Source organism: Prunus avium, chromosome 3, assembly GCF_965620075.1.
Source record: "Prunus avium chromosome 3, drPruAviu1.hap1.1, whole genome shotgun sequence".
In the NCBI taxonomy this organism is placed as follows: domain Eukaryota; kingdom Viridiplantae; phylum Streptophyta; class Magnoliopsida; order Rosales; family Rosaceae; genus Prunus; species Prunus avium.
The window spans coordinates 30,998,109-31,026,094 of record NC_142286.1 but is presented as its reverse complement, the minus strand read 5'-3'; the positions used below and the strand labels follow the sequence as shown (position 1 = coordinate 31,026,094).

General features: G+C 39.7%; 1 protein-coding gene across 1 annotated transcript; it reads left to right on the top strand.

Moving 5' to 3' along the window:
* Window positions 1–10: 10 nt before the first annotated feature.
* LOC148295930 (wall-associated receptor kinase-like 6) lies at window positions 11–26,266 on the top strand. The gene is made up of 5 exons (XM_088250647.1): window positions 11–944; window positions 1,061–1,288; window positions 3,153–3,778; window positions 25,563–25,699; window positions 25,966–26,266. Exons 1-5 carry the CDS (start codon window positions 11–13, stop codon window positions 26,264–26,266), a joined length of 2,226 nt encoding a protein of 741 aa, XP_088106773.1.
* Window positions 26,267–27,986: the final 1,720 nt, after the last annotated feature.

Below are 27,986 nucleotides of genomic sequence, written 5' to 3'. Positions count from 1 at the left end.
GGAATTAATAATGTCAATGCAATTGCTAGTTCATCATCATGTGATCATGTTCGTTTTGTTGTTTTGGTGCAGCATAGTTACCGAAACCAAACCAGCGTCATCATCAGAATTAGTTCCGCCTATAGCAAAGCTTAATTGCACGACGCACTGCGGAATTAATGTCAGCATCCCTTACCCTTTCGGCATTGGACCAAACAAAGATTGTTACTTTAATGAATGGTTTCAGATAGACTGCAACGAGTCTACTGGGCACAAGCCTTTCTTGAGGCGCGCCCAAATGGAGGTGCTCAACATTTCTATTGACGGCACCCTTCAGGTTAAAAGCCCTGTTACTTTCTTCGGCGCTTGCAAGGGAAAGGAAACTCGCCAAGCCCCAAATTTGACGGGAAGCCCTTTTGTGTACTTGGACAGAAAAAACATGTTCACTGCAGTCAGCTGCAGCCGTCTTGCTACCATGAGATCAGATGTGAATGTTGTTCGTGGATGCAATTCAACTTGTGACGATCAGAATACAGATAGTGCTACTTTTCGCTACGGTACCTTTGGAACTAACTGTTGCCAGACTACCATTCCTCCAAATATCAGCGTTTTCACTACTGAGATACAGCAAAGAGATCAAATTGATGGCTGCAACTATGCATTTCTTGTTGACCAAGATTGGTTTTTGAACAATTTATCAAGCTACAGAGCTATCCAAGGAATGGACAGAGTTCCCGTGGTGCTGGAATGGAACATCAGCTTAGATAACACTTCACACAAAGAATTTGAAGGATTTATCGGAAGAAAAGTACGTCCGTATTATGGAAATAACTTTAAAAACGACTCAACACCCTATTGCAAAATATATAATGCCACTACTTCTTCGACATACAATCGGTCAAGCGTTCATTGCTTCTGTCCGAGGGGCTTTGAAGGAAATCCTTATCTTCTCCAACCTTGTCAAGGTACGTACGTAATTAATTAAAACCCTTCCATTCCGTTATCCAAAGCTTCGTTCTGGAATGAGCCAACTTCACCATTCATCATCATGTTCATTTGTCTTTCTGTTATTATATTTCAGATATTGATGAATGCAAGCTTAATCGGTGTATGGATCATGATGTGATAGCTTCATGGAATTTCAGAGGCAGTCCTATATGTGAGAATGTCGCCGGTGGTTATACATGCTACTCAAATGTAACTAGAGCTACATGTGACTTTGTTGGTGGAGGTGGTGGTGGGCGTTGCTACAACAAGCCAGAGCAGCCTCTGCCCTCTCGGGCCTATCGAATCAGAATTGTTCTTTTAGGTATGCTCTTATACTGTTTAGAGTTCATTATTATTAATATAGACCAATTCCATGCTAAAAATGTTGGGAAAGACCCTTGTACTATATACTTATTGAATCTAGGCTCAATTATTATTTATGCTCTATGCCTATTTTGGCCTTGAAGATAAATAATATTACTGAAAGGCTTATTATCACAAAAGGTCCCTACGGTTTACGAAATTATCAGATTGCATCCTTAATGTTTTTTTGTGTCATTGATAGTCCTCAAGGTTAGTATGTGTGATCACAAATGGTCCCTGCCGTTATGTTCTATCAAAAACTCCGTTGGTTTGTTAATGTGGCATATATATATATATATATATATCACAAAACATCCATGAGGTTTACACACCTATCACAAATGGTCCTCGCAAATTTTTTAAATTTTTTAAATTTAAAATTCATACAATTTTGGTTTTCTTTTTTAAATCTCATGAATTTTAAATTATTTTAAAATATATATTGTATTTTAAATACACATGACACTATATTATTTTAGATGTGGGCTCCACATATATGCCACATCAACAAACTAAATTATTTTAAAAAAAATTCATTAGTTTGTTGGTGTGGCATATATGTGGAGCCCACATTTTAAAAAATATAGTGTCATATGTATTTAAAATACAATATATATTTTTAAATAATATAAAAAAGAAAACCAAAATTTTATGAATTTTAAATTTAAAAAATTAAAAAATTTCACAAGGACCATTTGTGATAGATGTGTGAACATCAGAGATGTATATATGCCACGCCAGCAAACTAACGGAGTTTTTGACGGAACCTAACGGCAAGGACCATTTGTGACCACACATACTAACTTTGAGGACCACAAGTGACAAAAAAACATTAAGAGCAATCTGATAATTTCGTAAACCTTAGGGACCTTTTGTGATAATAAGCCTTAATGAAAACAAATTAAAAGTACGTACTTTTAAATACTTATGGCTAGAATAAAACCATATATATTCTTCCAAGGAAAATTAATCATATAGTTGAGATTATTGACCTTTTTTTCAAATGCAATCTTAGCCATTAAAACTGATTTAATCTAAAGGTTGAAAATGTGTGTATAAATTTGTGGCTTTTTGTGTGTCTCTGGATCCTCACCCTATATATATATATATATATACACACAAAAGTTCTCCTATGCAGACTTCTATATACACACAAAAGTTCTCCCAAGAGGTTTATGTTTGCTGTTTCGATCTCATAATAGTTAGAGTTCTTTTAGCAATCCATTGTTGTTAGTAAGGATTTGCTGAAATAGACATACGAGGGCTGGAGGAATGTGATGACATTGCAGTTGTTCCGCTTTTCCGGCAAAGAAAAAATGATGAAGCAATTTCAGGAAGAGATGGAAGACATCTATTAATAGGAAGACATAATTAGTATACGTACATATGCAGAAAACTCACAAATCATATTCTCCTTTGATAGGTAGGCTACCTCAACACCCAAACCTATTTGGTAGCTACGTAGTTACATAAACCCCAGCTACCTAGAAAAAGAAGGAGAATTACCATCTCAAGGCCTTGATGGTGAAGGAGAAGAAATTTGAATTTAGGTGGTGTAGAATTTATTTATTTATTTATTTATTTTTTTTCCGGTGGAAGGGTGAGAGACTTTGGGAAAAAAAATGGTGTAGGTTTGTATTATAAATGGTTATTGTGCAATTAATTTCACAATGAATGGAAAAAGTTTATTTTTGTTGGGAAAAAAAGGGGGATATAATTGTAAAGTGGAACCTATTTGTAAGTGAGTCTCTAACTCATAGTGGTACAAATGCGGTATGCATAGTTTTATCCAACTATAATTCCATGTATATTTACATATGCAGGTGTTTTCACGGTTCCCGGACTATTGTTGCTACTCGTGGGTGCATGGTATGCATACAAAGTCAAAAAAAAACGGAAAAACATTAAACGCAAGGAAAAGTTTTTCAAACGAAACGGTGGTTTATTGTTACAACAACAATTATCATCAGGTGAAGTCAATGTTGAGAAAATCAAGTTGTTCAAATCAGAGGAGTTGGAGAAGTCCACTGACAACTTCAACATTGATAGAATTCTTGGCCAAGGAGGCCAAGGTACCGTCTACAAAGGAATGTTCGCAGATGGAAGAATCATTGCGGTAAAGAAGTCTAAGATATTGAATGAAGGCCAACTTTCAGAATTCATCAATGAGGTTGTGATTCTTTCACAAATAAATCACAGAAATGTGGTTCAATTATTAGGTTGTTGTTTAGAGACTGAAGTTCCACTCTTAGTTTACAAATTCATACCGAATGGAACCCTTTCCCACTATATTCATGAGCAGAATGAAGACTTCCCACTTACATGGAAAATGCGGTTACGAATTGCCACAGAAATTGCAGGAGCTCTATCTTACTTGCATGGTGCAGCTTCCTTTCCTATTTATCATAGAGACATCAAGTCTACCAACATACTCTTAGATGAGAAATATGTTGGAAAGAAAATGGCTCACCTAAAGGATACAAAGGTTTTGGCGCTCAAAGGGAGTATTTGAAACTGCCTAAAAGCGACCGGTCTCTGGGAAGTTGCGACCGGTCGTTTTCTGGCAGATTCAAGGTCTGGAGCTAAACCAAGGAGCGACCGGTCGCCAGTTCTTTGCGACCGGTCGCATGAAGCACGAGCGACCGGTCGCCAGACATTTGCGACCAGTCGCTTAGAAGCAGATTCAAAGTCTGGAGGAAAAATTTCTGGCGACCGGTCGCCCATTCCTGACGATCGGTCGCTCCAGTCGTGCTGTGACGTTTCTTTACGTGTTTTCAACTGTGTTTTCGATGGCTATCGCTTTCCACATGATTTCAGAAGCATTGTGGGTCACTTCTGAGTTAAATGAATGTTGACTACGTGCTGGATAAGTTGGGAGAGCACTCATGGCTAATTGGTTATCTTGTTTTGAATAATCTCCTCTCCATTTTCTGGTTTAATGGAGGTGGCTGAGTGAGATTATTTTACCTACCTGATCTGACCCTTAGTCTAAGTGGTGACTAAAAGGAAAGAACGTGGAGGACAATCAGATATCCTATCTCTTGTCTATTGGCTTGTGTAGGTAATGGGATGAAGTAAGATAACATAAGAGGAGAAAACAAGTTGGATAATTAGGAAGTGGCTGGAGTAGAAGTTGTAGTTTTCTGTGAGAGTTTCAGAAAAGCCAAGGGAGAGAGCAAGAGAGTTCTCTAAGTGTATCAAGGTGTTGAGCAAGGGTGTGTGAGAAACAGATTGTGAGGGTAGTGTTCTAAGGGGGTTTCCTTTGTAAACCAAAGTTGTAACCTATCTTCATTAGTGAAATTTCTCAAGGTGATCACCAAAGAGGATGTAGGCAATTTGCTGAACCTCTATAAACACTTGTGTCATTTGTGCTTGGTTAATTTCAGTGTGTGTGTGTAAGACTCATCCATCATTGAGTTCTTTGTCTAAAGTCCATCAACAACAAGATCTTAAAAGGGCAGTGAGTTAGACATTAATTCACAACAAGTGGTATCAGAGCTGTGTTTGGCAGCTGGTGCTAGTTCTTCTCTTGGAGTGCTAGTGTGTTGAAGATGGCAAGTGACATGGAAGCTGAGAGTGGTAGCAGTTCACAGCATATGAAGCAACCACAAGTAGCAAGCATGAAGGTGGAGTTAAAGCCTTTCACAGGGAAGGAGAACTTCACTCTTTGGCAACGAAGGATGAAGTCAGCTCTTACACAACAACAACTCCATGTTGTGTTGGTTGGCAAGGAGAAGAAGCCAGCAAGCATGACGGATGATGAGTGGGGAGTTCTTGACGAGTTAGCCAGAGGAGCTATCGAAAACTATCTCTCCGATGAGGTGCTCATCAACGTGATAAAGGACACAGCGAAGCAAACATGGGAGAAGCTCGAAGAGATGTTTGCAGGGAAATCGTTGTCCAACAAACTTTTCCTCAAGGAAGAGCTCCTGAATCTTAAGATGGAGGAGGGAGGAAATCTAATGGAACATCTAAGTAGTTTCAATAGATGTGTTGCTGACTTGCAGAGAATGGATGTGAATTATAGTCCGGAGGATAAGGCTCTCATGTTGTTGACATCCTTACCTTCGTCCTATAAACACTTCCGAACCACTCTTATGTTCGGAAAGGTTACTCTTGATTTTGAGCCTGTGGTGCAAGACATCATGACACACCACAGGATGACTCAACGTTCGGGAGAAAACTCTCAAGGTGAAGGTCTAGTTGCAAAGACCGGAGAGAGAGGTCGTTCAAAGAGGCGTGAAGGCAAGAAAGGCAATAGAGGAAGGTCCAAATCCAAGGCGAAAGATGGTTGTTTCGAGTGTGGGTCAAAGGAGCATTGGAAAAAGAATTGCCCCATATGGAAGGAGAAGAAGAACAAAGGGAAGAATGCAGCAAACACAGCAGAGGATGTCACGGAAAGTGATGGTGAGCTTTTGTGTGTTAATAGCAATGTTAAAACAAATGCATTGGCTAATTCTTCAAGGTGTTCCTCTTCCGATTGGATTTTGGATTCCAGATGCTCATATCATATGTGCTCAAACAAGGAGTGGTTTGACACGTATGAGAAAGAAGATAGCAGTGAAGTGATGATTGGGGATGGCTCAATGTGTAGAGTCAAAGGAACCGGTACAATCAAGGTAAAGATGCATGATGGGGCTGCTAGGACGCTTGGAATGGTAAGGCACATTCCAAAGTTGCGTAAGAATCTCATTTCCCTTGGAACTGTTGATAAGAATGGTTATTCATTCAAAGCAAATGGAGGGAAACTCATAGTCTCAAAAGGTTCAATTGTGATTATGAAGGGAGAGATACAACCTAACTGTCTATATAGGATGAACCGAACTCTCATGGAGCGTGAGAGATGTATGAGAATTCATGCAGGGTTGCCCGAATCTTTTTGGGCAGAAACGGTTAACCACGCTGCCTATTTGGTTAACCGATCGCCTTCAAGAAATCTTGAGTTCAAGTGTGCAGAGGAGGTATGGTCTAAAAGGTCAATCGATTATTCGAATCTTAAGGTGTTTGGGTGCAGTGCATATGCACTTATTCCTAGTGATGAAAGATCCAAGTTGAAGCCAAAGTCTCTTGAATGTATTTTCATCGGATTTGAGAGTGGTGTGAAGGGCTACAAGCTGTGGGATCCAGTGAACCACAAGAAGATACTCAGCAGAAATGTTGTGTTTGATGAGAAGACCATACCTATGAACAAAGTCAAGAATTCAGAGGCAAAGGAGGATGTTGTTGAGAAAGAAACAACCATTGAAGTTCCACTCAAGAAGGTGTCAAGAAAGACTTCACGGAAACAGCCAACTGAAGACGTTCAGGAGGAGGTGGAGTCTGACATTGAAGAGGAAGAAGCTGGGCAGCATCAACAACACACTCAAGAAGAAGAAGAGGCTCAAGAACAGGTGAAGCCATCATCTATAGCTCGGTCCAGGCCCAAGAGAACCATCAAACCACCTCAAAGGTTTGGATGGGAGACGGATGCAGTTCACTATGCCCTAAATGCTAGTGAAGAAGAACCAACCACGTTCCAAGAAGCTGTTGAGAACAAGGAACGGGAAAGTTGGATGGAAGCTATGATGCAAGAGATGGAATCTCTACACCAAAACTCAGTTTGGGAGTTAGTTCCTAAACCCAAAGGTCGCAAGGTTATTGGCTGCAAATGGGTGTTTAGGAAGAAAGAAGAAATGCATGAGAAGGGTGCCACCTTATTCAAAGCTCGGTTGGTGGCAAAAGGATTCTTACAAAAGGAGGGAGTTGATTATGATGAAATCTTCTCTCCGGTGGTGAAACATACTTCTATACGACTACTACTCTCCATAGTAGCACAAGAGGACATGGAGGTGGAGCAAATGGATGTGAAGACTGCTTTCCTTCATGGTGAATTGGAGGAAGACATCTACATGAGCCAACCTCAAGGGTTCATTGAAGCAGGGAAGGAAAATCTGGTTTGCAGGTTGAAGAAGTCTTTGTATGGGCTGAAGCAATCTCCAAGGCAGTGGAACAAGTGCTTCGATTCTTATATGATGAAGATTGGGTATAGAAGATGTGAATCTGATTGTTGTGTTTACTCTCATGCATTCAAGGATGGTAACTTCATCCTTTTGCTTCTTTATGTTGATGACATGCTAATTGCATGTAAGGACATGTCAAAAATCCAGAATTTGAAGACATTGCTTGGAAGGGAGTTTGACATGAAGGATCTTGGTGCTGCACAGAAGATCCTAGGAATGGAGATAAGGAGAGACAGAAAGGAAGGCAAGTTGTGGCTGTCACAAAGCAAGTACATTTCCAAGGTACTTGAAAGGTTTAATATGATGGATTGCAAACCGGTGTCTACTCCTTTGGCGGAGCATTTTAAGTTAAGTGCAAAAGAATGTCCTTCTACGAATGTGGAGAAGGAAGAAATGAGTAAAGTTCCATATGCAAGCTTGGTAGGGTGTCTCATGTATGCAATGGTGTGCACACGCCCCGACTTAGCCCAAGCCGTTAGTGCGGTGTCAAGGTATATGGCGAATCCTGGAAGGCAACATTGGACAGCAGCAAAATGGATTCTCAGGTACTTGAAGGGCACCAAAAGGCTTGGGATATTGTTTGAAAGACAACAAGGAAATGCATGTGTGTCGGGGTTTGTAGATTCTGATTATGCTGGAGATCTAGACAAGAGGAGATCCACCACAGGATATGTCTTCACTTGTGGTGGAGGACCGATTAGTTGGAGAGCAGTGTTACAATCGGTTAGTGCCTTGTCTACTACGGAAGCGGAGTATATGGCGTTAACGGAAGCTTCAAAAGAAGCGGTATGGCTGAAGAGATTGGCAAAGGAATTCGGGATAGCTCAAGACTTGGTGGTGATTCTATGTGACAGTCTGATCGGTGCATATTTACATATCATTTTGTACCCTTCTAGCTTATGATTTGGTTATGTTTTTGAGTTAAACTTGTGCTTTTAATCCTTTTTGTGTTTATCTTTCAGTTCATTGAGCTTTAGGTAATAATGAGGGCTTTGGATAGTAAATGATGCAATCCATGCATGTTAGGGCCTAATTTGGATGAATGGATGAAGAGCTTAAAGACAAACTCAATTTTGGCTACAGTCCCCTGCCAGCCCAGTTTCGTAGGTCATATTGCAAGCTTTGTTTCAGCAACCTACATAGCTCGGATGAGGCCACATTCTTCATGAAAGTTGTTCCAATGGGTGTGTAATATAACATATCCAAAATTCAGCCCCATTGGATAAATATGGAGTCTGTTACCTAGCAAACACAGAGCCATGCTTAGGATGGATTTTATCAGCGCGCAAAATGAGTTAGCAATTTGTTTTGCCTTAACTTCCTCCTCCGACCTTGGATTAGCCCAAATGATATATGGCTGGAAAGAAGACATTCTGAACTTCAGGTTTGAGTGCTTAAAGTCTTAATTTGCTTAAGGGAAGCCCAATTCGTAAGCCCTTGAAGTTTCTGGTCATGCTGACCTCAGGATGAGCTATTATTTCTGGTTGGAAGCTTGGTCATGGTGACATGAAGATGAGCTAGGGCTGCTGGTGGGATTTATTAGTGAAGTGCATCAACCATTTCAGATTTTATAATGGAAGTGTTGTATGCATTAGTGAAGTGCATCAACCATTTCAGATTTTATAAAACAAGTGTTGTATGCATTAGCCATACTTAATTCAGATTTTCAGCTTCCTTAGGCCTATATATAGTGAGGTTTCCCAAGCTTGTAAACACACCCCAAGGGGGGGGGCTCTCAAACACTTCTCTAGAGCTCCCTTCCCTTCTCTCCCTCAAATTCTCTTAGTTTCATTTTCTAGTTTTCAATTGTAGTAATGAAATATTTGTGCTGAAATTCTCCTTAAGTTTTCCAAGTTCTACTTAATTTTCATTGTTATGTAAATTCTTTTCTTTAGTTTCAAGTTTGATTAGTTTCCAAGTTTCAATTATGATTTTTGTTCTTATTCATTATGCTTATAAGTTAATATGCTAGTTTGAATGATTGATCACCATTTAGGCTTGCATGTTAGCTATCTTGGTTTGAATTAAGAGTAGACACCATACTTTAATTCGAATTGAACTATGAATAGGAAGAGTATGTATGGACATTCGACAACAGGGATTAGATACATGCTTGGTTGTTTAAATTGTTCTTCTATGCTTAATGGGTTCCTAATGCTTAATTTTAGGTTAGACAACAAATGATCAAATTAGGGAATTAGGAACACAAGGTTATGACCACACACCATGGCTTAATCATACATTAGCTAGAATCAATCCGTTAATCTAATTGAACTTGGGAACTTATCTGCTTGAGTTAGTTATTTTCTTTCTTCCTTGTTTTATTTATTTCCCTTCTTTTTCATTTCTGTTTTGTGTAGGGAAAATGAATTGAATCATTCAATCACCAATCCTCGTGGGATCGACCTCGCACTTACATACGCTATACTACCGAACGGCTCGTGCACTTGCGAGTATCACAAGTTGAGGATGCAACTGAATCCATTTTGGTGCAGCTGTATCTACACAACAAGTTTTTGGCGCCGTTGCCGGGGATTGGCAACATAGTTTGGTTCTATTTCTTTTCCCTACTTGTTTTATTTTTATTTTTCATTTTCATGTTTTTCTAGACAATTTCAAGTTTTAAAGTTAATGACGTTAATGGACAAGTTGTGTTTGTAGTCCAACAGAAAAGGACAATTGCCCAACAAGCAAGAGAACTGGGTTTAAGTCCCAGCTTACACAACCCATTGATGCTTGTTGCTTTGAAGCATGGAATTGGACTTGTGTTGATTTTTCCCTTTCATTTTTAGTTTTTTTTTTTATATATTTCGTAATCCTTTAATTCCGTTTCAAGTTTTTGTGTGTGTTTGTTTTAGCAATGTAAATAGCTCAATAAAAATGGAGAGAGATGGCAACTTCAAAGATAGGAAGTGTGGAGTAGTGGGAGAAGTCGCGACCTTCAAATGCATCACGCTCGACCTAATTGCTTCAAGGGGGAGCATTTCAATCCTTTCTCTTTACTTGTTATTATTTTAAATTTCTGTTTCTTTTTTTTAAAAAAAATTTAAAAAAATTTAAAAATTTAAAAATTTAAAAAGATTTTTCATATGAGCTGACTTATGGTAACTCCAGTGAGCACTTCCGTCAATACAGTGTCTAGGAGTTCTATAGGCGACACCTTCGGTGTCTAAGAAGTTTGGGTTTTAAGCGGGACCATTGTGACCCCTCCAACCTTCCCGGATCCCCTGGCTGTGTTTTCTGAGGCCCTTAACTGGTCATCCGTGAGTTGCTTGTATATTTGTGTGTTTTAAAAACAATAATAATAAATATAAAAAAAAAATTTGAAATTTGAAATTTGGGTTTTTATTTTTCCTTGTAAATTGCAATTTGGAACTTCTTTGTTGTTTTTTTTCTTTGTGTGGTCAGTTAGTTGTAAATAATAATAAATAAATAAAAACAAAAATTAAAAAAAATTCAATTTGGAACTTCTTGGTTTTCTTTTATGTTTTTTTTTGTTTTATTAGGTTAGTTTATTTATTTACGTGGTGTGGTTAGTTAGTTTATTTCTGAGTGTTAAAAACACATTTTTATTCAAACATTGCATTCAAAAAGATAAAAAGTTTAAAACAAAAAAAAAACAAAACAAAAAAAAACATTCAAGTAAATTAAAAATAAAAACAACTTCTTCATCTTCATCTTCATCTTCATGGCATGCCTCTGTTTTCTCTTACTTGCAGAATCTGCAGCAGCTCCACATGGTCCTCATTTTTTCTCTGCAGTGCTTCCACGTGCTGATTGGCACAATAGAGCCGCTTCTGCAAGTCCGCCACCATAGCCTTCAAGGAAGCTATTTCCTCGCTCATCGCGGCACACTCCCGTGTTCTCGCCAGCAATCGCATGCCCAAATTGGTAGCCGAGATCGCGTGGAGTACAGTTAAATTGTGGGACTCCTCCACCGCTGCCTTGTCAGACCTCTGTGCCACATGCAGATGATCTGTCGGTGTGAGCTTGTTACCAATCATGCCTCCCAGCAGCGCTGCTTTGTTCGGCATTGCCTCAGAAAAGTTCGGTATTATCTCAGCAAAGTTTGAGGCCGTACCGTGATGATATGTGGAGTTTGGGAAGACATGGTTTGGAGGACCCCTTATCTGCGCATTCGGTGGCGCAAGGGACAATTCAAGGTTAAGATCATCAAGGTGAGTGCATGAGGATGCCATTGTTTTGTTTTTGGATTTTTTGATGTTTTTCTCTGAATTTGCAGGAAGAAATGCGGGGTGCTCTTCTACTTCACCGAGATGAGTTTAAATAGACTTATACAGACGAGGGAGCCGAAAGCACTTCGGATCTCGAGGGTGCTATCCTGTGCTCTTTTCTCTCGGATCCCTTCATTTCCGGCGCAAATTGCGAGCACGTTTTTTTTTTTAAAAGGGAGCATGCTTACACTTTCACTTACTTTTGCCTCCCTGTTTTCTGATGTTTGTGTTTTTGCTTTTTTCAGTTGTTATTTTATTTTATTTTTTTTCAATTGTTTTCTTCTTGTTTGTCAGGTTTCTCAAGAATTTAGTTGGAAGAAGAGACAAAATTAAAGATGCGTCTTGGACACCTGGTGCAAGAATCCCATCTCTTCTTTTAAATTCTTGTTTGAATTGCGTGTTTATTTCAGTTTTTATTTATTTATTTATTTATTTTGTTTTTATTAGGTTTTATAATTTAAAACTCATAGGATATTCTTTGAAGGAGCTAAATTTTTGGTAACTCCAGTGAGCAACCGCAGTCTATACAGTGTCTAGGAGTTCTTTGGGCGGCACCTTCGGTGTCTAAAAAGTTCGGGTTTTAAGCGGGACCATTGTGACCCCTCCAACCTTCCCGGAACCCCTGGCTGTGTTTTCTGAGGCCCTTAACTGGTCATCCTTAAGTTTTTCTCTTAAAAGAAGAAGCAGCTATTTGTGTGTTTACTTAACTAATAAAAATTTCATGTTTGGGTTTTCGTGTTTTTGTTTGATTGTCATTCTTTAAATTTAGGGTCAATCGTCTCTTTGAGATAGCATAACATTTTTCCTATAAAAAAAAAATAATAAATATAAATAATAAAAAAACTTTAAAAATAAATAAATAAATAAAAACTGAAATCATTTCTTCTTGGCGCTCGGTGTCTCGACCATAGTAGCTTTTAGTTTGGCCGTCTGGATGTCCACTTCTGGGTCTTCACGCACAGCCTCTTGGGGCTCATCACTTGAGCTCCCAAAGATCGCAATCTTAGCTTGAGCGTAACTACTCTCGTGATCTGCTTTCTTGCGTTTACCCGGTCGGTCTAGGTCCTCCAGCTGCTTTCGCATGTCGCGAGAATACAACTCTACCATCTTTGATAGGTTTTTATTCTCGTCCCGCAATACTTCTAGCTGGTGTCGATTCACCTCCACTATCCTTGACCTTTCCCTTTTCAAGCTTTTTATAGCACTCTGACAATCTTCAACCATACTTCGCTCCGCCGCCAACTGAGCTTTGAGCACCTCCACCTCATGGGACTTCGCAAGTAGGCGATGACCCAAACTTGCGACACATGCTGTACTCTGCACGCTTCAGTGCCAGGGCATCACTCGTGACCCGGTTGTCATCCCTTGTCCCGAACACACGTATATCTTTGGGAGTCACTAAATTTCTGCCAACTCCAATAGCAACATCGTTGTCTAGGAGTAGTGAGTCATTGACAGACACAGGCCCCCGGGAGGAGCCAAAGTAGGGCATCCATACTGGTGCCGCTGCTTGGCCCAATGTCTGAGTCGGTGGAGCTAGGTTGAGATCCAACGAAAATGGGTAGGATGGGGCCATTTGATTTCTGATTTTTTTTTCTTCTTTTCTCTTTTGTGTTTCTGAGTTTGTGGTTTTGTTTTTATCCCCATCTTTTTCCTTCTTATATACATAGTCTTTGACAAACCCTAGCCATTGCAGCGTCTAAGCATTTCTGAATCTCCAGCATTCCTCGAGTCCCACAACCTTCTCGCTTTCCAACCATACCCAACTCATTTATCACGACATGTCTTTTCTGAACGGACGCGTTCAGTAAAGCCTTCGCGCCTTTCCATGAGCCCGTAATTTCTGCTTGTGAAATCTGCGGCGCTTCTATCTGTCAACACGTGTCTCGCTCAGTCTGCCCATGACTATCCATGAGACGACATCAGGGACCACATTCCCTCTTTTTAGAAATCCCGCTTTGCGCTCATAATTCACGTTTTATCTTTTTAAGAAAAAATTAAAATTAAAACGTGTGGGCTTTGGATTTCATTGTGGGTCGGGTTTTCACCATTGTTTTGGTTTCAAAGTGAGTTAACTTTCTTTGGGGTTGGGCTTTCAAACGTTTGGGTTTTAGTTTGCGTAAGACTGTCTGTTTAGGGCTTACTGTTTTGAGTGTTTTACTGTTTCGTTATTTATTTATTTGTTTGTTTGTTTGTTTTGTAATTTTCATTTTTATTTATTTTATTTTATTTTATTTGTGTATTTTAATTCAAGTGTGTTTTGTGATTTATATTTACTTTAGTACCTTTCATTTCTTGTTATGACATTGTTTGTGGCTAATTTTTAAACATTGAGGACAATGCTCATTTCTAGGTTTGGGGGTATTGGAGTTTAGCAAGTAAACTTGGTTTTTCTTAAAATTTAAAAAAAAAATTAAATTAAATTTCTTTCTTGTTTTGAATCTTGTTTTGTTTAGTCACTTTCCGAACACATTTGATGAGATTGTGATAAATGTTTGCATGACTTAAATGAAAATTGGATTTCATATAAATAAATAATAAAAAAAAAAATTGGCATTGTTCTAGCATGATATGCTTGAAACCTTCTTTACACTTGCCATTTGTTTCATAATTTTCCAATTAAAGGATTTGCATGATCTAAAGAATTGTATGAAGTATAAATTAGACTTATATAACCAACCATATAAAGTGAGCTTTTGAGCCTTGTACTTCAATTCATGAGTGTTATACACATATTCTTAATTTCTTGTCATCTAAGTTGTTGTTTGATCTCATTATTCATTGATTTGGTTGAACACTTAAAAGTCATTTATTCTTATGCAATTTGACTTCACGACATTTAAGAAGTGATATTAAGGCCCTCTTTGGATCGTTTGTGCCTTTCAAGCTAACCTTATGCATGCTTAAGCATGATTTTCCATTGTTAACCATATTGAGCCTACATGTAAACCTTTTCTTTCATTTACCAATTATATTTCCTCGCCTTAGCCCGAAAAACAAATATTTACCTTTCTAAGGAACTCATAGGGAATGGGTGTTACATTTCGAAAGAAAAAAAATATATATATATATCACACAATTGGTGAAAGAAAAGAGAAAAGTTGTGATTAAGTGGTGGTTGAATGAAATTTCATTTTTGGGTTTCATTTTTGGGCCTTCAAAATAAATTGGTGGTTGTTCAGGAAAGGAGTGAATCAATGTAAATGAAGGTATAAGGAGTTTTGATCATGTAAAAGAAAAATAAATTCTCATTGTGATGATTCGAATGCTTGTAAACAATTGTTTTATGCTCTTATATTTTGAGTTCCTTGGACTTTGTTTTATCCATACCTTTCATTTCTTACTCACCTTACACCCTTGGCCCCATTACAACCTATGTTAAAGACCTAAATTGATTTTAAATGTCATGTGGTTGAATTGCATTCATTTTTCTACTTTTAAGTGTTTGGCATCCTTCTTGAGATCATATTAATGCAAGTTCTTCATCTTTCTATTTCGAGTTAAGTCTTTATGGTTTAACTCTAATCTCATGTTTATAACTGAGTGTTGCATTATAGGCCTCTTCCGAGTGATTCATTTGTGAGAGGACAACTTTGGTGAGATTTGAAGTTGAACTTGTGCTTTGTATGATTTTTGAAATTGTGTGAAAACTAAGATTGGGGAATTTGTTGCATTTGGCTATCACACTACCACACTTTGAGCATATTATGTTTTGAACTTTGCCGCTTTGTGAATAATGTTTAAAATTGAGCTTTTATTGTTAAAACTTTTGAGTCATGTGCATGAGTCATTTCTCTTCAGAAAATGTTCGGAAAGATTGTTTTGAGTTCTTTTTATTTTTGTAATTTTTTTTGTTTTGTTTTGTTTTGTTTTTGTTAATGTAATTATTATTATTTGTTTTTGTTTTTGTTTTTTATTTTGCTTAAGGACTAAAAATCTTTTAAGTTTTCTAATTACCTTGTTTTACAGAGTCAGTAAAACGTTTGTGGGTATCGTATCTGTTAAACCCTCAGGAGACACAACTCCTCCTACTAGGGATGCCTAGAGGTTTAAAGGCTTGTTGCATATGCTCAATGCAATCGAGTTACCTACGAAAGTGGTCTAGTTAACTTCTTGTTTGTTTTTATCTTTGTTTTCCTTTTGTTTTGCTCGAGGACTAGCAAAATCTAGGTTTGGGGGTATTTGATCGGTGCATATTTACATATCATTTTGTACCCTTCTAGCTTATGATTTGGTTATGTTTTTGAGTTAAACTTGTGCTTTTAATCCTTTTTGTGTTTATCTTTCAGTTCATTGAGCTTTAGGTAATAATGAGGGCTTTGGATAGTAAATGATGCAATCCATGCATGTTAGGGCCTAATTTGGATGAATGGATGAAGAGCTTAAAGACAAACTCAATTTTGGCTACAGTCCCCTGCCAGCCCAGTTTCGTAGGTCATATTGCAAGCTTTGTTTCAGCAACCTACATAGCTCGGATGAGGCCACATTCTTCATGAAAGTTGTTCCAATGGGTGTGTAATATAACATATCCAAAATTCAGCCCCATTGGATAAATATGGAGTCTGTTACCTAGCAAACACAGAGCCATGCTCAGGATGGATTTTATCAGCGCGCAAAATGAGTTAGCAATTTGTTTTGGCCTTAACTTCCTCCTCCGACCTTGGATTGGCCCAAATGATATATGGCTGGAAAGAAGACATTCTGAAATTCAGGTTTGAGTGCTTAAAGTCTTAATTTGCTTAAGGGAAGCCCAATTAGTAAGCCCTTGAAGTTGCTGGTCATGCTGACCTCAGGATGAGCTATTATTTCTGGTTGGAAGCTTGGTCATGGTGACATGAAGATGAGCTAGGGCTGCTGGTGGGATTTATTAGTGAAGTGCATCAACCATTTCAGATTTTATAATGGAAGTGTTGTATGCATTAGTGAAGTGCATCAACCATTTCAAATTTTATAAAACAAGTGTTGTATGCATTAGCCATACTTAATTCAGATTTTCAGCTTCCTTAGGCCTATATATAGTGAGGTTTCCCAAGCTTGTAAACACACCCCAAGGGGGGGGAGCTCTCAAACACTTCTCTAGAGCTCCCTTCCCTTCTCTCCCTCAAATTCTCTTAGTTTCATTTTCTAGTTTTCAATTGTAGTAATGAAATATTTGTGCTGAAATTCTCCTTAAGTTTTCCAAGTTCTACTTAATTTTCATTGTTATGTAAATTCTTTTCTTTAGTTTCAAGTTTGATTAGTTTCCAAGTTTCAATTATGATTTTTGTTCTTATTCATTATGCTTATAAGTTAATATGCTAGTTTGAATGATTGATCACCATTTAGGCTTGCATGTTAGCTATCTTGGTTTGAATTAAGAGTAGACACCATACTTTAATTCGAATTGAACTATGAATAGGAAGAGTATGTATGGACATTCGACAACAGGGATTAGATACATGCTTGGTTGTTTAAATTGTTCTTCTATGCTTAATGGGTTCCTAATGCTTAATTTTAGGTTAGACAACAAATGATCAAATTAGGGAATTAGGAACACAAGGTTATGACCACACACCATAGCTTAATCATACATTAGCTAGAATCAATCCGTTAATCTAATTGAACTTGGGAACTTATCTGCTTGAGTTAGTTATTTTCTTTCTTCCTTGTTTTATTTATTTCCCTTCTTTTTCATTTCTGTTTTGTGTAGGGAAAATGAATTGAATCATTCAATCACCAATCCTCGTGGGATCGACCTCGCACTTACATACGCTATACTACCGAACGGCTCGTGCACTTGCGAGTATCACAAGTTGAGGATGCAACTGAATCCATTTTGGTGCAGCTGTATCTACACAACACAGTCAAAGTGCTATTTGCTTAGTGAAGAATCAAGTGTTCCATGGGAGGTCCAAACACATTGATGTGAGATACCACCGGATAAGGGATTGGGTGAATGATGGAGACATCACAATAATGAAGGTTCATACAAATGAGAACGCTTCAGATTGCCTAACAAAGCCAGTCACAGCAGCAAAGTTCAAGCATTGTTTGAGCTTGCTCAATCTTGTTACATGCTAAAGATTGAGGTGGAGTTCTTGAGAGTTATCAGGGCGATTCTCAAGACATTACAGATGTCCTGGAAGGCAATGATGTCCACAAGGAGTATTAGGCTCGCCATGGTGGAGATTGTTGGAAAAAAAATGGCTCACCTAAAGGATACAAAGGTTTTGGCGCTCAAAGGGAGTATTTGAAACTGCCTAAAAGCGACCGGTCTCTGGGAAGTTGCGACCGGTCGTTTTCTGGCAGATTCGAGGTCTGGAGCTAAACCAAGGAGCGACCGGTCGCCAGTTCTTTGCGACCGGTCGCATGAAGCACGAGCGACCGGTCGCCAGACATTTGCGACCGGTCGCTTAGAAGCAGATTCAAAGTCTGGAGGAAAAATTTCTGGCGACCGGTCGCCCATTCCTGACGACCGGTCGCTCCAGTCGTGCTGTGACGTTTCTTTACGTGTTTTCAACTGTGTTTTCGATGGCTATCGCTTTCCACATGATTTCAGAAGCATTGTGGGTCACTTCTGAGTTAAATGAATGTTGACTACGTGCTGGATAAGTTGGGAGAGCACTCATGGCTAATTGGTTATCTTGTTTTGAATAATTTCCTCTCCATTTTCTGGTTTAATGGAGGTGGCTGAGTGAGATTATTTTACCTACCTGATCTGACCCTTAGTCTAAGTGGTGACTAAAAGGAAAGAACGTGGAGGACAATCAGATATCCTATCTCTTGTCCATTGGCTTGTGTAGGTAATGGGATGAAGTAAGATAACATAAGAGGAGAAAACAAGTTGGATAATTAGGAAGTGGCTGGAGTAGAAGTTGTAGTTTTCTGTGAGAGTTTCAGAAAAGCCAAGGGAGAGAGCAAGAGAGTTCTCTAAGTGTATCAAGGTGTTGAGCAAGGGTGTGTGAGAAACAGATTGTGAGGGTAGTGTTCTAAGGGGGTTTCCTTTGTAAACCAAAGTTGTAACCTATCTTCATTAGTGAAATTTCTCAAGGTGATCACCAAAGAGGATGTAGGCAATTTGCTGAACCTCTATAAACACTTGTGTCATTTGTGCTTGGTTAATTTCTGTGTGTGTGTGTAAGACTCATCCATCATTGAGTTCTTTGTCTAAAGTCCATCAACAACAAGATCTTAAAAGGGCAGTGAGTTAGACATTAATTCACAACAAAATACAGAGCAAAAGTTGCTGACTTTGGCACTTCAAGATCAATTGTGATCGGCCAGACTCACTTGACCACAGCTGTACATGGTACATTTGGTTACTTGGACCCGGAATACTTTCAATCAAGCCAATTTACAGAGAAAAGTGACGTCTATAGTTTCGGAGTTGTCCTTGTTGAGCTCTTGACTGGTCTACAACCAGTTTCTGCAGTAACAGGGTCAGAAGGAAATGAATACAAAACTCTTGCCACTTATTTCATTACTTCGATGCAAGAAGATCGTCTATTTGGCATTCTTGATGCTGGGGTTGTGATGGAGGGCTCCCAAACAGATATCATAACTTTTGCTAACCTTGCAATGAGATGCTTGAATATGAATGGAAGGAATCGCCCCACAATGAGAGAGGTCGCAACGGAGTTGGAGGCCATTCATGTTGAGAATTAGAATGACTAACTCACTGTCCTTTTAAGATCTTGTTGTTGATGGACTTTAGACAAAGAACTCAATGATGGATGAGTCTTACACACACACACATAAATTAACCAAGCACAAATGACACAAGTGTTTATAGAGGTTCAGCAAATTGCCTACATCCTCTTTGGTGATCACCTTGAGAAATTTCACTAATGAAGATAGGTTACAACTTTGGTTTACAAAGGAAACCCCCTTAGAACACTACCCTCACAATCTGTTTCTCTCACACCCTTGCTCAACACCTTGATACACTTAGAGAACTCTCTTGCTCTCCCCTTGGTTTTTCTGAACAAAGCTCTCCCCTTAGAAACTCTAACTTGTTTCCAGCTTTTGCCACTACATATGTTCAACATGCTTTCTCCCTTGTGTTGTCTTACTTCATCCCATTACCTACACAGGCCAATGGACAAGAGATAGGATATCTGATTGTCCTCCACGTTCTTTCCTTTTAGTCACCACTTAGACTAAGGGTCAGATCAGGTAGGTAATACAATCCCACTCAGCCACCTCCATTAAACCAGAAAATGGAGAGGAGATTAATCAAAATAGGATAACCAATTAGCCATGAGTGCTCTCCCAACTATCCAGCAGGTAGTCAACCCTCTTTTACCTCAGAAGTGATCCATTAAGCACCTGCAAACTTGTGGAAAGCGATAGCCATTGAAAAGACAGTTGAAAATACGTAAGCAAAACATCACAGCACGACTGGAGCGACCGGTCGCCAGAAGTTTTCCCTCCAGACTTTGAATCTGCTTCTAAGCGACCGGTCGCAAATGTCAGACGACCGGTCGCTCGTGCTTCATGCGACCGGTCGCAAAGAACTGGCGACCGGTCGCTCCTTGGTTTAGCTCCAGACCTTGAATCTGCTTCAAAACGACCGGTCGCAAATGCCCAGCGACCGGTCGCTTTTAGGCAGTTTCAAATTCTTCCTTTGAGCGCCAAAACCTTTGTATCCTTTAGGTGAGCCATTTTTTCCAACAATCTCCACCATGGCGAGCCTAATACTCCTTGTGGATATCATTGCCTTCCAGGACATCTGTAATGTCTTGAGAATCGTCCTGATAACTCTCAAGAACTCCACCTCAATCTTTAGCATGTAACAAGATTGAGCAAGCTCAAACAATGCTTGAACTTTGCTGCTGTGACTGGCTTTGTTAGGCAATCTGAAGCGTTCTCATTTGTATGAACCTTCATAATTGTGATGTCTCCATCATTCACCCAATCCCTTATTCGGTGGTATCTCACATCAATGTGTTTGGACCTCCCATGGAACACTTGATTCTTCACTAAGCAAATAGCACTTTGACTGTCACTTAGAATCACCACCAAGTCTTGAGCTATCCCGAATTCCTTTGCCAATCTCTTCAGCCATACCGCTTCTTTTGAAGCTTCCGTTAACGCCATATACTCCGCTTCCGTAGTAGACAAGGCACTAACCGATTGTAACACTGCTCTCCAACTAATCGGTCCTCCACCACAAGTGAAGACATATCCTGTGGTGGATCTCCTCTTATCTAAATCTCCTGCATAATCAGAATCTACATACCCCGACACACATGCCTTTCCTTGTTGTCTTTCAAACAATATCCCAAGCCTTTTGGTGCCCTTCAAGTACCTGAGAATCCATTTTGCTGCTGTCCAATGTTGCCTTCCAGGATTCGTCATATACCTTGACACCACACTAACGGCTTGGGCTAAGTCGGGGCGTGTGCACACCATTGCATACATGAGACACCCTACCAAGCTTGCATATGGAACTTTACTCATTTCCTCCTTCTCCACATTCGTAGAAGGACATTCTTTTGCACTTAATTTAAAATGCTCCGCCAAAGGAGTAGACACCGGTTTGCAATCCATCATATTAAACCTTTCAAGTACCTTGGAAATGTACTTGCTTTGTGACAGCCACAACTTGCCTTCCTTTCTGTCTCTCCTTATCTCCATTCCTAGGATCTTTTGTGCAGCACCAAGATCCTTCATGTCAAACTCCTTTCCAAGCAATGTCTTCAAATTCTGGATTCTTGACATGTCCTTACATGCAATTAGCATGTCATCAACATAAAGAAGCAAAAGGATGAAGTTACCATCCTTGAATGCATGAGAGTAAACACAACAATCAGATTCACATCTTCTATACCCAATCTTCATCATGTAGGAATCAAAGCACTTGTTCCACTGCCTTGGAGATTGCTTCAGCCCATACAAAGACTTCTTCAACCTGCAAACCAGATTTTCCTTCCCTGCTTCAATGAACCCTTGAGGTTGGCTCATGTAGATGTCTTCCTCCAATTCACCATGAAGGAAAGCAGTCTTCACATCCATTTGCTCCACCTCCATGTCCTCTTGTGCTACTATGGAGAGTAGTAGTCGTATAGAAGTATGTTTCACCACCGGAGAGAAGATTTCATCATAATCAACTCCCTCCTTTTGTAAGAATCCTTTTGCCACCAACCGAGCTTTGAATAAGGTGGCACCTTTCTCATGCATTTCTTCTTTCTTCCTAAACACCCATTTGCAGCCAATAACCTTGCGACCTTTGGGTTTAGGAACCAACTCCCAAACTGAGTTTTGGTGTAGAGATTCCATCTCTTGCATCATAGCTTCCATCCAACTTTCCCGTTCCTTGTTCTCAACAGCTTCTTGGAACGTGGTTGGTTCTTCTTCACTAGCATTTAGGGGCATAGTGAACTGCATCCGTCTCCCATCCAAACCTTTGAGGTGGTTTGATTGTTCTCTTGGGCCTGGACCGAGCTATAGATGATGGCTCCACCTGTTCTTGAGCCTCTTCTTCTTCTTGAGTGTGTTGTTGAAGCTGCCCAGCTTCTTCCTCTTCAATGTCAGACTCCACCTCCTCCTGAACGTCTTCAGTTGGCTGTTTCCGTGAAGTCTTTCTTGACACCTTCTTGAGTGGAACTTCAATGGTTGTTTCTTTCTCAACAACATCCTCCTTTGCCTCTGAATTCTTGACTTTGTTCATAGGTATGGTCTTCTCATCAAACACAACATTTCTGCTGAGTATCTTCTTGTGGTTCACAGGATCCCACAGCTTGTAGCCCTTCACACCACTCTCAAATCCAATGAAAATACATTCAAGAGACTTTGGCTTCAACTTGGATCTTTCATCACTAGGAATAAGTGCATATGCACTGCACCCAAACACCTTAAGATTCGAATAATCGATTGACCTTTTAGACCATACCTCCTCTGCACACTTGAACTCAAGATTTCTTGAAGGCGATCGGTTAACCAAATAGGCAGCGTGGTTAACCGTTTCTGCCCAAAAAAATTCGGGCAACCCTGCATGAATTCTCATACATCTCTCACGCTCCATGAGAGTTCGGTTCATCCTCTCCGCAGCTCCATTTTGTTGGGGTGTCTTCTTCACGGTAAAGTGCCTCTTAATGCCTTCACTTTTGCAAAACTCAAGGAACTTGCTGTCCTTATATTCACCACCATTGTCACTCTTTAGGATCTTGATCTTTCTTCCGGTTAGGTTCTCTACTTCCGCCTTCCACTCTTTGAATTTGGTGAAGACCTCAGATTTCTCCTTCATGAAGTAGACCCAAACCTTCCTGGAAAAATCATCCAAGAAAGTCACGAAATAGCGAGCTCCACCCTTCGATTTAACCGGTGATGGCCCCCATACATCCGTGTGAATATAATCTAGCACACCCGTGCTTTCTTCCTCTTTGTTTCGCTGCTTGAAAGCTATTTTTGATTGCTTTCCCATGGTACAAAATCTGCAGAACTCAAGCTTGCAACTTTGAACACCTTTCAACAATTTTCTGTTGTGTAGTTCCTGCATGCCCCTCTCACTCATGTGCCCTAGCCTCAAATGCCAAAGCTGAGTTTCATCTTCCGAGTCCTTACTTGTAGATACAGCTGCTCCACCTATGATTGTTGTACCACACAACCTATATAGACAATTAGGTTGAATCTCTCCCTTCATAATCACAAGTGAACCTTTTGAGACTATGAGTTTCCCTCCATTTGCTTTGAATGAATAACCATTCTTATCAAGAGTTCCAAGGGAAATGAGATTCTTACGCAACTTTGGAATATGCCTTACCATTCCAAGCGTCCTAACAGCCCCATCATGCATCTTCACCTTGATTGTACCGGTTCCTTTGACTCTACACATTGAGCCATCCCCCATCATCACTTCACTGCTATCTTCTTTCTCATACGTGTCAAACCACTCCTTGTTTGAGCACATATGATATGAGCATCCGGAATCCAAAATCCAATCGGAAGAGGAACACCTTGAAGAATTAGCCAATGCATTTGTTTTAACATTGCTATTAACACACAAAAGCTCACCATCACTTTCCGTGACATCCTCCGCTGTGTTTGTTGCATTCTTCCCTTTGTTCTTCTTCTCCTTCCATATGGGGCAATTCTTTTTCCAATGCTCCTTTGACCCACACTCGAAACAACCATCTTTCGCCTTGGATTTGGACCTTCCTCTATTGCCTTTCTTGCCTTCACGCCTCTTTGAACGACCTCTCTCTCCGGTCTTTGCAACTAGACCTTCACCTTGAGAGTTTTCTCCCGAACGTTGAGTCATCCTATGGTGTGTCATGATGTCTTGCACCACAGGCTCAAAATCAAGAGTAACCTTTCCGAACATAAGAGTGGTTCGGAAGTGTTTATAGGACGAAGGTAAGGATGTCAACAACATGAGAGCCTTATCCTCCGGACTATAATTCACATCCATTCTCTGCAAGTCAGCAACACATCTATTGAAACTACTTAGATGTTCCATTAGATTTCCTCCCTCCTCCATCTTAAGATTCAGGAGTTCTTCCTTGAGGAAGAGTTTGTTGGACAACGATTTCCCTGCAAACATCTCTTCGAGCTTCTCCCATGTTTGCTTCGCTGTATCCTTTATCACGTTGATGAGCACCTCATCGGAGAGATAGTTTTCGATAGCTCCTCTGGCTAACTCGTCAAGAACTCCCCACTCATCATCCGTCATGCTTGCTGGCTTCTTCTCCTTGCCAACCAACACAACATGGAGCTGTTGTTGTGTAAGAGCTGACTTCATCCTTCGTTGCCAAAGAGTGAAGTTCTCCTTCCCTGTGAAAGGCTTTAACTCCACCTTCATGCTTGCTGCCTGTGGTGGCTTCAGATGCTGTGAACTGCTACCACTCTCAGCTTCCATGTCACTTACCATCTTCAACACACTAGCACTCCAAGAGAAGAACTAGCTCCAGCTTCCAAACACAGCTCTGATACCACTTGTTGAGAATTAGAATGACTAACTCACTGCCCTTTTAAGATCTTGTTGTTGATGGACTTTAGACAAAGAACTCAATGATGGATGAGTCTTACACACACACACATAAATTAACCAAGCACAAATGACACAAGTGTTTATAGAGGTTCAGCAAATTGCCTACATCCTCTTTGGTGATCACCTTGAGAAATTTCACTAATGAAGATAGGTTACAACTTTGGTTTACAAAGGAAACCCCCTTAGAACACTACCCTCACAATCTGTTTCTCTCACACCCTTGCTCAACACCTTGATACACTTAGAGAACTCTCTTGCTCTCCCCTTGGTTTTTCTGAACAAAGCTCTCCCCTTAGAAACTCTAACTTGTTTCCAGCTTTTGCCACTACATATGTTCAACATGCTTTCTCCCTTGTGTTGTCTTACTTCATCCCATTACCTACACAGGCCAATGGACAAGAGATAGGATATCTGATTGTCCTCCACGTTCTTTCCTTTTAGTCACCACTTAGACTAAGGGTCAGATCAGGTAGGTAATACAATCCCACTCAGCCACCTCCATTAAACCAGAAAATGGAGAGGAGATTAATCAAAATAGGATAACCAATTAGCCATGAGTGCTCTCCCAACTATCCAGCAGGTAGTCAACCCTCTTTTACCTCAGAAGTGATCCATTAAGCACCTGCAAACTTGTGGAAAGCGATAGCCATTGAAAAGACAGTTGAAAATACGTAAGCAAAACATCACAGCACGACTGGAGCGACCGGTCGTTAGGAATGGGCGACCGGTCGCCAGAAGTTTTCCCTCCAGACTTTGAATCTGCTTCTAAGCGACCGGTCGCAAATGTCAGGCGACCGGTCGCTCGTGCTTCATGCGACCGGTCGCAAAGAACTGGCGACGGGTCGCTCCTTGGTTTAGCTCCAGACCTTGAATCTGCTTCAAAACGACCGGTCGCAAATGCCCAGCGACCGGTCGCTTTTAGGCAATTTCAAATTCTTCCTTTGAGCGCCAAAACCTTTGTATCCTTTAGGTGAACCATTTTTTCCAACAATTCAAATGTTGATTGAAAACACTTGTAATGTTCCACAGAATTACAAAGGGTTTGAATCTGCTCTAAGTGACATAAATGAGCACTGGGATGCTGTTTCAAGTTCAACAGAGTCAGCCTCGAATGTTAGGCCCAGTTCACCATTAGACGAGTTTCCACTATCATCTTCTGTGACATGGTAAACAAGTTAATTAAAACACTTGGGTCTTGTAATCCATGTTTAATTTGATGCTGTACAAACATTATATGTTGTTTGGGATTATGATATGTTCTGTAAGGTAGGCATGCTACTATCATTAATAATGAGCAAGCATACTACTATCAATAATCTGAATAATGAGAGTAAATTAGTGGAAAGGACAGAGTATTAGTTGATTACAACCATGTATTCCTTGTTGAGCAAAATGATTTCTGGGTAATTTATGAAACTTCAGTCCTATGCAGGGAGGGAGACACAGGAATTTGTATGAAGAGACCCTCTGTTGTGTTTCTTATGGAGACCAAGTTGAATCACAACAGGGAACTGTGGTTATGTATTGCCACAGAAATTGCAGGAGCTCTTTCCTCTCCTGTTTTTCACAAAGACATTAACTCAACAAACATACTTTTAGATAAAAACTACATAGCGAAAGTTGCGGATTTTGGAACTTCACTATCAATTACCAAACTCAAGACAACACTTGTTAATGGTACATTTGGTTACTTGGACCAGGAATACTTCCAATCAAACCGGCTTACAAATTAAGCTTTGATATATCAATTCGGACTTGAGATCATAATATATTAGAGCCAATTCAAACATTGCAGAATTTTGGTACTAACTAATTATACAAACCTTTGTTCCCTTTTGGCTTGGTTTGTATTTCGATGCGGGCAAGGCATGTGGCATGTTCAAAACCTAGCAAAATTTATTCAACTAGCTACTCATGAGATGAGATCTATTGGTGCATGCCTTGGCGTGGGTGTTGGGGTTATTGCTATTTCTTATTGGCGCATGATGGTGGGTGTACAAAGTCGTAAAGTAAAGGAAAAACATCACACAAGAAAATGGTGGTGCTCAGAATTTCTATTGACGTCAAGCTTGGGGTTGGAAGCCGTGCTACTTTCTTCAGCTGCAAGAGAAAGGAAACTCACCCGAGTCCCGAATTTGACGTTCGGATATACGTACTCTGACTGAAAGAAACTTTATGTTCACTACAGTGAGCCGCCGGCATCTTATTCTGGTGGGTCAGCCCGAGTCCTATTCTTAGTTTTGTTTTTGTGGAAAGTCCTATTCTTAGTTGAGTAAACATCATCGAGGAAGAGTTACGAAGACAAACATTAATTGATGGTTGGGTTTCTGACCTTTAATGTGCCTTCTTCCACTGAAATTTCTAACACCTCCAGATTGGTACGGTTCAAAAAAGGTTTCGGATTTCCAGTAGAGTTGTCACAGATTATTTGGAACCAGCCGTCGTTAATGTAACAACCTGTTCCAATTCCAAAAGGATATGGGATTTCAACGCCCCCCAATTCGATTGACAGTTAGGCTTTGATATGGGTGGTTGTGCTAGTACTGGACTACTCATAGACCACCAGAACAGAGTAAACAGAGTAATATGGGAAAGCAACATAACAACCATTCTGCATCTTCTTCTTCTTCCTCTTCCTCTTCTTTTTATCTATCTCAATTTCTAGTAGGAAGCTTGGAGTTAGCTCGGAAACCCAATGAATCTCAACTCCCAACCTTGTGCAGAACAAATGTAAAGAAGGTGTAGAGATAGTAGTTAGTTCTCTGCACTTTCCTTGTGCTTGGTTTTCTGCATTGCTTGAATACTTTTCCCTTAAGTTTTTCAAAACCTATAATCATCCTTTGATTTGATTACACCCACCAGGTCAATTCTCCATCATACTTGGAAAATATAATCATCCTTAAGTTTTCCTATGTTATCTTCACAACAAGTGAAGGACCGTATAAAAATCATGCTGTTTCTTGTTGCTGCTTGTCTTCTAAGCAGCCATACTTGACAACGAAATGATTAAAAAAAAAAAAAAAAGAAGGGAACTTTGAGAGTGAAAGGCGGACTTTTTTTTCGAGAAGTTCCATTGATAGTCAAAAAAATTATATTTACAAAAACTGCCCCAAAAAAAAAAAAATTATAAGGCGCTGAGCATGCTTTGAATTTATAATCAAGTTTGTATTGGCTGGAAGATGTACCAGTTTGGCTTGATGCTCTGTGTCTTGTGAGTTTTTAATGAAATATTTCAGTCTTTTAACTCAAAAAAGAGAGGATACTACTTGTCTCCTTAGAGCATCCATAATGGGCTCCCTAAACCACCTCCTTAGACAAATAACTTTTATACGCTCTAAGAGCATCCACAATCATGCTCTCTATTTTTTAGTTAAATTTTAGTTAAAAACATATAAAAGTTATTTTAGGAACTCTCTATAAAATTTAAACTCCAATCATGGTCTCTAGTTTAGG